The 10,509-nt window shown below is 33.1% G+C and overlaps 1 protein-coding gene across 1 annotated transcript in view; it reads left to right on the top strand.

Annotated features, from left to right (window-relative positions):
* The first annotated feature begins 176 nt into the window (after positions 1–176).
* Positions 177–10,509, top strand: part of pms1 (PMS1 homolog 1, mismatch repair system component) — a 58,571-nt gene continuing 48,238 nt past the window's right edge. The window contains 6 exon segments of the mRNA NM_201319.2: positions 177–242; positions 333–474; positions 3,004–3,186; positions 4,686–4,788; positions 4,865–5,028; positions 9,357–9,473. Of these exon segments, the coding sequence (NP_958476.2) occupies positions 343–474; positions 3,004–3,186; positions 4,686–4,788; positions 4,865–5,028; positions 9,357–9,473 (699 nt within the window). The 5' untranslated portion in view covers positions 177–242; positions 333–342.

The following is a 10,509-nucleotide window of genomic DNA, read 5'->3' as shown; positions in this document are numbered from 1 at the left end:
GATTTAAAAACTAATACTTGTATATATTTTTCATTGGTTTACATATTTTCGTAGTTTTCTAGCTTTTATTTACATCGTCAAATATAAAAACAAAACACGACAAGGCGACAACATCCAATCAGTGCAGAGAATAACACAGACGTCATTTAGGCGCCAGTTAAGTCATATCCGAGACGTTCGGAAACATGTGAAGTACACTTGTGTGATGAAGTTACTGGATATTTTTTAACATTCTACCTGAAGTAAGTTGGGATATTTTTGGCCATTTTAATTCACGTATGCTGCATCTTACTGAACTTAGACAGGTTGTAAACATTTATTTTGTTTTTTAGAAAGAGAACCATGAAGGCGCTTCCCCCCGAGACTGTGCGTCTGCTGTGCAGCTCTCAGGTTATTACATCTGTCCTGAATGTTGTCAAGGAACTGATCGAGAATTCACTTGATGCTGGTTCCTCAAGCCTTGAAGTCAAACTGGTAAATATATATATCAAGTTATCATAAATGTCACATGTACAGTTTAGCCTAACGTCAGTATGTGTTAAATTTACAGTGTAGTACAGTATAGCGTAGCATAGTATAGTATGTGTTTTCTGGCACATATACAGTAATACACAAACACGCTTCATTGAACATGTACACATATACAACACCTGTTTACTATATAACTGCAGGTTAAGTATGTTAATACAGTAACTCTAACTGTTAAAAGTTACTTGGTAATTAGTTAAAGTTATTAGTAACTAATACATTTATGGTAACTAATAACCTTAACTGAATTTGATTGTAATACCTTTTGTAAAGCTGCCTTGATAAAATAATTATTGTGAAAAACACTATACAAACAAACCTGAATTTAATTAAATTGACATATTTTATACACACATAGTTTTGATATCATCTTTTAATTCCTGGCTTCACTTTTTAATGAAATATTACAACTTGTATGTACAACTTCCACAGCATTCTTAAAATACTAGAACTCATTCCTTAGATTCTCTCTGATTCTTATTCATGAGATAATATTGCCTATTTAATATATGCTAATTCATTATGGGTTAGTTCTTATTTATTTGGCACCAAACACACTATTTTTTAATTATAAGCTCTGTTTTGATATAAATTAGTTTTGACTTGTTATTATTATTTGAATACTGACTAATTAAGCATATTTTTTAAATATTACTGGTTTGTGTTTAATAAATGTTACTACATATTTATTTGATACTGATATTCATTAGATGGTGCCTATTTAATACATAATTCATAAGGTAATAGTTCTTATTCATTAGGCACCATGTGCTCTATTTTGTAATTATAAGCTGTTTTGATATCATTTATTTCTGACTTATTATTTTTATTATTATTATTCAAATACTGACTGACATTAGCATATTTTTAAATATTTCAAGTTTGCATTCATTAGTTACTACTACCTATTTATTTAATACTGATGTTCATTAGATGGTGCCTGTTCATTACATGCTAATTCATGAGGTATTAGTTCTCATTTTTTAGGCACCATATGCACTATTTTGTAATTATAAGCTCTGCTTTGATATACTTTATTTCTGACTTGTTGTTAATATTATTATTCAAATACTGACTGGCATTAGCATATTTTAAATATTACTAGTTTGGTTTATTCATTACTACAACTAATTTAATTGATACTAATATTTAGATGGTGCCTATTTAATAAATGCTAATCAATTAAGTATTAGTTTTCATTAGGCATTATGCACTATTTTGTAATTATTACTAGTACAACAAATCTTATCTTACTAGTCAGGTCTGCTTTTTTGCTCGTATTATGATATGAATGCAAATCTTACTATTACAAGTAAAAAGAAATGTGCTAGCATATCACCAGTTTTATCTTCCCTTCACTGGCTCCCAGTCCACTTTAGGATTCAGTACAAGTTAATGTTTTTAAAGGTTTGAATGGTCTGGCACCTACTTACATTGGTGAGCCTGTTCACTGGCATACTTCATCTAGTCCTCTTCAGTCGGCACAACAGCTTCAGCTAGTTTTTCCCAAGTCTCGATTAAAATCAAAAGAAGGACAGGAGTTTTTCTGTTGCAGCCCCTCGCCTGTGCAATGGTTTGCTTTTATATATCAGGTCATGCTGTTACCTTGGTGCTTTTAAATCTCATTCATCTTTTGTCTCTTGCATTTGATTTTAATCAATTTTATTTTGTTTACATATACAAGCATACATTTTGTGTGTTGGTTGATTTGTAAAGCACTTTAGTCAGCATTTGTAAAATGTATAAATGAAGCAAGCAAGGCAAGGCAAGTTTATTTATATAGCACATTTCATACACAGTGGCAAGTCAAAGTGCTTTACATAAACAAGAATAAAAGAAACAAGTATAAGAAAAATAAGAACAAATGTTAAAAATGATTTAAAAAAACAACAACATAAAACAGATAAAATGTGATATAAAAAATAAAAAGAAGAGAAAAGCATAATAGTGCAATCTGTCGGATGTAGCACAGTGCTCATTCAGTAAAATCACAGCTAAACAGATGTGTTTTCAGTCTTGATTTAAAAGTGCCTACTGTTGGAGCACATCTGATCATTTCTGGAAGCTGATTCCAGCAGTGAGGGGCATAGTAGCTGAAAGTGGTTTCACCCTGCTTTGACTGAACTCTTGGAATTTCTAGTTTATATGATCCTAAAGATCATATAAGCAAGCAAACAAACAAATACAAAGTATTACTAGCAACTTAAAATAATAAATGTGCAAACATTTAGTATAAAAACAGAAATATGTACAAGACACAAATCGAGTGCATATTAGTAAAACTGCAACAATAGAATAGCTACTAATCACGTATTAAATGCACTAATGTCTTTTGAAAAAGTACTACTTTAATGACAATTTATACTGGTATGGTTTTTATGACATAAGCTTTTTTATATACAGATTTTCATGCATTTTTAAGTGTGCAGATATTGTTTGGGTGAATCTGTGTTGATGTTTTTTTTTTGTGATCAGGAGAATTATGGACTGGATCGCATTGAAGTGCGAGACAATGGTTCTGGTATTAAAGCTACTGATGTTTCTGTGATGGCTGTAAAACACTATACGTCTAAAATCTCTTGCCATGAAGACCTGGAACAGCTAGAGACTTACGGCTTCAGAGGAGAAGCTCTGGCATCCATATGTGCCATCTCAGAGGTTACGTTTTACTTGTTTTAAAATGTATAATGTGAAAATAAAGTGAAAAAATATTTTAAATAATGTTTTACATGCAAACATGAAAAAGTATGATGTCTAAAAAACAAACAAACAAACAAATAACAAATATAAATAAATGCTGTGAATATAGGCATTACAACATAATATATCGTAAAAATAAACATTTTTGCTAATGAAAAAAGCAAAACTTTATTAAATGTTAGTAATAATGATAATATAAAAAATATTTTAATATGTTATGAAAGTAGCACAATCGCATCACAGCAAGAAGGTCGCTGGTTCAAGCCTTTGCTGGGTCAGATGGCATTACTGTGTGGAGTTTGCATGTTCTCCCCTTGTTCGCGAGGGTTCCTCAGGGTGCTCTGGTTTCCACCACAGGTCCAAAGACATGCGCTATAGGTGAATTGGGTAAGCTAAATTGTCCGTAGTGTATGAGTGTGAATGAGTGTTTGGATGTTTCCCAGTGTTGGGTTGCGCCTAGAAGGGCATAAGCTCCGTAAAACATGCCGGATAAGTTGGCGATTTATTCCGCTGTGGCGACCCCCAGATAATAATGGGACTAAGCCAAAAATAAGATAAATAAATGTTATGAAAGTTATATTTTCTTTTTCTTTTTTTGTCTTTTTTTATTTAAAGATTTACAATGACAGAACAGTGGTATAGGTGTCTCATGTCATCATATACAATAATATAGCAATCTATTATACAATCGTCCATCGGCTAGTAATTCAAGCCTTTTGTGAAGGGTAAAATTAACAAAAAATAAATAAATTAAAATAAAAATTATATAAAAACCACAACAAAAGAATGCATTTTCTTGCAAGATATGTACAAAAGTGTAACAGAGTCTAGTCTATGACTAAGTTGTAGAGCAGTTTTACAATTCAGAAGGTAAACAGCTGGAGAAAGGGCAAGAAAGTTTTATTTTCAGTATAATATGAAGTTGACCTAAAAATTATATTTAGAAAATGACTTGTCTTTTTTACCATTATCAGAGAAAATTATGTCAATTTCTGATATAAATAAATAAAAGGGAATATACAGAATGAAGTATGAGATCTGCTAGGGATTCGAGTAAATGCAATATAAAATTGGTTGAATTATGAAAATTAAATGATTAGTCTTATTAACTAATGAGTGTGTGAGCTCAAGATATTGGCAAATGTATAAACAGGCAGAAATTAAATTATGTGCATAATTATAAAAAATCTAGCATTTCCAGTATGCAGAATTAATTGACAATGTTAAGATAGTCTTCTTATAATTAAGCTAACATGAACTAACAACAAACAGCTGTATATTTATTAACAAATATTAATAAATACTGTCATCTGTTACCTAAAGGTGTTATTAAAATTGTTAACATGTATTAGATAATATACGCTAATATAAAGGAACAGAAATTCCATCTTTAATTGGTAATACAAATATTATATATGTTTCTTGAGTCTGTAATTTATCTTTGCTTCTCCTTCCAGGTGATTATTACTACCAAAACTGCAGATGACGATTTTAGCATTCAGTATTCAGTGGATCACAATGGACAGATCGTCTCTCAGAAGCCATCTCATCTTGGCCAGGGTATACGACTGTTAATGCAGTTTTTATTCACATGATTTATGGCAACAGACTGCTTCCAACATACCTTTTCCCACAGGCACCACGGTGTGTGCGGCAAATCTGTTCAAGAACCTTCCGGTTAGACGGCAGTATTATTCCAACACTAAAAAATGTAAAGATGAGCTTAAGAGGGTCCAGAACTTACTCATGGCTTATGCTGTAATAAAGCCTGAGTTACGGGTCACGCTGAGCCACAACAAGGTATGTTATGTCTGCGTCTGGTTTTGACCGCACAATGTAAATGCCTTACAGTGGCTAACTGATATGTGTGTTTTAAAGGTCTCTTTACATGCATTTGAGCTAGGGCTGCACAATATCAGAAAAATCTAACATTGTGATATTTTGTTATTCTGCAATATGTATTGCGATATGAATACAATTGATGACTTGATATCTCTATTTGGAAAGAATTTATGATTTTAGATTACATCAATTACAATAAACAATCTAAAAGCATGGATAAACACAATAAAGAAAAAGATACAAATGAAATGCACAATGTTTTATTGTTTTCTGATAAGTTTAAACAGTAATTGAATAATCAATGCAAAATATTACTGCGTAGCCTTCATTATGGATAATCCAAAACAAACTGTACTATTTCAATATTGCATAAGCTGCAATGTGACTATTGTGAATGATCATATTGCAATATCGGTGCTGATCTGAAGCCCTAATCTAAGGTACAAACCTACAAAAAATACATTGAACTATGGATGTCCTGATCAGTTTTTTTTTTGTCCTCAAGTTCGAGTCAATTGATTTTGAGTATGTACCGAAACTCGATACGATACTGCTATAATGCATAAAAAAAGAGTTAAAAAACAGAGGATGTTCCTTATTTTTTATTTAATTCACCTTATTTTACCATTCAACAACTCTGTTAACAAACAGAGCACTTCTGTGAGGTAGCTTGAACAATGAAGAAATAAATAACATACATTTTTCCCCTCTTGCAATCCCAAGTTTACAGATCTCACAGTTTGCTATGGCAATGTTGTCATCATCAACTTTACAATACCTCCAGATTGCAGACATACTCGGATTGTTGCTATATCAGATACGGTTGCGGCCTGAAGTTAATGATAATCATTTATATTCTCCTTTAAATTTCCCATTAATTGTATTGTATTAACGTCTACCTCGACCCTAATCCTAACCGTCACATTACTGTAAAAATATTAATTATTGTTATACAGTGTTACTAAAGTGTTGCTATATTGATGTGCGTATTCGCAGCTGTATCTAGACTTTACTCTTGCTTTCTGCTTTAAGCTTCATATATACATATATATTCGAGTGCTGATTGAGAGGTAACGTTCGATCCCTAATTTCAACATTGCATATGCTGGGATGTGACTATTGTGAATGATCACATTGCGATGTCGATGCTGAAACGATATATTGTTCAGCCCTAATCTGATGTACAAAACAAAAAAATACATTGAACATCACTTAATATCTTATAAAGCTTCATAATTAATTCTTTCTAAACCCCTCCTTTCTGAGAGCCAACACACAGACAGATGAGGCAAAGAAATACAATCTTACAAAATATCGCTGAACTCCATTAAAATGACATTGAAATATAAAACTATTTAAAATCTTTTTTATTTTTTGTTAATTAATTAAATTTTTTTTTTTTAAAGAAACATATTTTTGGTCTAGTGGTACATTATTATTTTTTTTATTTTATTTTTACATCAAGGGAGTCAACAATTACAAAACAATTATGTATGAGAGACATTTTTCCACCTGACTTCCTGTACATTTAAAAATACAGGTTACAAAACCTGAATGCTATACAATACTGCGAAAATAAAAAGAAATGAGAGTACAGTGCAAGAGTGTAACCATAATAATAATTAAAGAAAATTAGCAGGGTAAGGAACAATGTAATTTTGACTTTGCATTGTTAAATAGATTTAACAGTATTGAATATATATTATATATCTAGTAGGGCTGCACGATAGTGGAAAAATCTAACATTCCAGTATTTAAAAATACAATTTCACCAGATTGCTTAAATATCTCTATTAGGAAAGAATGTATAATTTTATATTGATTGGGATGATTCTCTAGGGGAGGGTTTGTTGCATAAAATACAATATAGAATCCACAAGTATAGAGAAATACAATAAAGAAAAATATGCAATTGAAACAAAGTGCGTCACCTTAGAAATATAAGGTCCTATCTTGACATTTTTGTCAATATTGAGTTATTGACGCATTCTTATTAAATGACAACTTATTTACATTTACATAAATTATTTACTTATTTACATAAATACTTATTTACATTATGGACTGTTTTTTATAAGCTGTTTACATTTTAAGACTTTTATTTAAAAACAAATGTTACACACATGCTATATGGAATGCAAAAACTTTGAAGCTCAATATCTCAAAATCATTCGGAACACAGATAGAACCTTATAATTCCAAGGTGACGAGTCTTTTATCATTTTATGAGTGTTGATGTACAACATATGAATAATAAAGATAAATCAATGGTACAATTTCTTATCCCTGAAGGTTTTTAAAATCAACACAGGCCTCAAAAACGCATCCAAATGATACATTTTAATGCAAACACAACATTGCATATCCTATTGTGAATGATCCTATTACGGTTAGATGCTGAAGCAGCCCTAATATCTAACATTGTTAATTCTCAATCCAAAAATGAGGTCTAGTGGTTTTAATTCAATATAAAAATGTAAGCAGCAGTATTCATTACAGAAATTATTTGTATCATTATTAACATCTCTTCACTGTCACTTTTGATCCATTTACCTGTACTGCATCCTGGCTAAACCAAAAAGAGTCTCAATGAGCCTCAGCTTTGAGACGTTGGTGTATAATTGACCACAAGGTGGCCTCACACATCAACAAATGCTATGGCAAAACTCTCTAGGGTTTTACCCACATTCAGTGACATTAAACGATCACACCGCATGATATCACTTGTGCTAATACTGTTCAGCTAACGTTAATTAGAACTTATGTAACTTGTTTATTGCTGTGGCTTTTCACTTCTGTGCTTACTTCTAGCAGTTACAGTTTAATATCTCATATTCTTATAGTAATCAGCAAAGATGATAAAAGACATCTTAGCATGTAGTTTAAATTAAATATTGTATCATATATGCTCTAAAATAAAGTTTTGGCATTATTAAAATTCAATAGAAGTGCTTGTTAACATTAGTTAAAGCACTGTAAGTAAGCGAGAACTAACAATGTTACTTTAATGTTTACAAAAAGGACTAAATACTGTCATAAATGTATTGTTCAGTGTTTGTCATACATTAACATTAGCTAACAGACTCATCTTTTAGATCAATTTAATATAATAATGGCTGTTTAATTGTTTTAAAGGAATAGTTCACCCAACAATGAAGTAGTTGAACACTAAAGAAGATATTTTAAAGAATGCTGAAAACCTGTAACCATCAACTTCCATAGTAGGAAAAACAAACACTATGGAAGCAAATGGTTACAGGTTTCCAGCTTTCTTTAAATAAGACATATTTCCGTTCTGCTAAAGAAAGCAACTTATAAAGAGTTGAAACAAAGTGCGATTGCATGATGACAGAATGTTAATTTTTGCGTGAACTATCCCTTTAAGCTCTTATAAGCAAACTAGTACTTAAATAATGACATTGCCCCATGTAAATCCGCAGATGATCGAATTACTTTTCTGCAAGCTACGATGACAGCTCAGGCATTTCCAGAACTCAGAGAGCTTTTGACTGTCATCAATTAGAGCGTAACTCGGGGAAAGTGGACATTTCGCCCGCTCCTCGTTCCAAAATTAGCAACGCCAACCGCAAGACGAACCACTAAGCCTTCGAATCTCACACTGCCACACGATCCTAAAGTAACAAGCTAAGTGCTGTAAGTTCCCTGAGTGTTTTTGCGAGTCCTGTAACAGCCTGGCCTCATGACGGCAAACGTATCTGTCCCTGCTCTGCGAGACCTCGCGTACCTTTCATTAAATTCATATCACTCAGGTTGTAGATCATCGGGGGAGGGCCATACACCCGTTTCATGCCATCAGCACTTCCAAGCGGATCTCGTATCACAAACTTTGCACTTCGCCCTGCGTTGGGTTTCATGACTTCTCAAAAAGCTGTTTACTAGTCTGATCCCTTTACAGTCACCAAATTGTAGATTTCATAGCAGTGGAACGCATTGCCTTCAGAAATCAACACCTTGGATATATATATACTTGCATGTGGAAGTGCCAAACGCATAGGTGTGAAAATATATGCGTAACCGTGCTTGTCATGTTGTGCATGAAGCTTGTGTGCTTGATGCTGCCAGATGGTGGAAAAATCGTCATGACATAAAGCGTCCTTTAATGAAATCTGCCGAAGGTTTATCCAAACACTCCCCAGAGTATAACTGTTTATTGGGAAAGCTTGATTGGTGCTTAATGGCATGTTTTGCGAGCATCCAATCCCACAGGTGGTCTTATTTTAGGATGACCGAAAAATAACTTGACCCGTTTTACCGTGTTGTTACAGGCTGTGGTCTGGCAGAAGTCCAGGGTGTCGGATCACCGAACTGCCCTCATGGCCGTGCTCGGAGCAGCGTCCGTAGCCAACATGCTCCCCGTCCAGCATCACCAGGAGCAACCAGAGGTCAGTGAAGCACTGAGAAAACACGGGCATATTTATCCTTTCCAGCATGAGCAGTAGGGATCCACAGATGCACCAGCATCCGTGACGGTCTGCACTAGGAAACTATTTTTGTAGAATGTTCACAAACAGGGTTCACTCTTCAGTCCCACGCATCACTTTATTAATACGTGTTTGTGGGAGCTTGAACCTACTTTTAAACATCTTTGCACTTCTGTCAGGTTGCTAAACCCAAAGACTCGTGTAACAATTTAATTCCGAACGGCTTTCCTCTCCCTGGAGAGCTGTTTCTCTTTTTCCTGGTTGTGCATTCCGCAGCAATGACTTTTTGCATGAATGACTCAGCATTCTTACCTAGGTTATACCTTACATAAAGCCGTTTAATTTTCACGACGGGATTAAACACTTCAGCTTATATGTGGTCTTTATATATTGAATGTTTATGGCTCTGAGGATTTTCCGGACAATTCGCACACACATACATCTGGTTGAATGAACGTCAGCAGTAAATAACAGTCAATGTAAACCAAACCCTAATCCCAAGCAAAGATGATACAAGACATTTTGGCATGCAGTTTTTATTTAATATTGTATCATGTATGCTGTAACTAAGTATGAACGATTTTGTGTCAAATTTTTATTATAGAATTTAAAATTGTGCTTGTTAGCATTAGTTAATGTACTGTAAGCTAGAACTAACAACTATTTACATTAACATTTGCAAAGATGAATAAGTACTGTCATAAATGTATTGTTCACTGTTGGTTCATGGTAGTAAATACATTAACATTAGCTGACGGATTCATATTTTAAAGTGTTACAAACAAATTTCATATAATAATGGCTGTTTAATTGTTTTAAAAGAATAGTTCAGCCGGAAATGAAAATGTACTCAACTCAAGTGGTTGAACACAAAGGAAGATATTTTAAAGAAAGCTGAAAACCTGTAACCATTGACTTTCATAGTAGGAAGCCAGTGGTTACAGGTTTCTAGCATTCTTCAAAAAATGTCTTTTCTGTTCAACAGAAGAAAGAAACT

Source organism: Danio rerio, chromosome 9, assembly GCF_052040795.2.
Source record: "Danio rerio strain M-AB ecotype USA chromosome 9, GRCz13ab, whole genome shotgun sequence".
NCBI lineage: Eukaryota > Metazoa > Chordata > Actinopteri > Cypriniformes > Danionidae > Danio > Danio rerio.
Note: the sequence above shows the minus strand (reverse complement) of the source record. Positions and strands in the feature narration are given on the sequence as shown.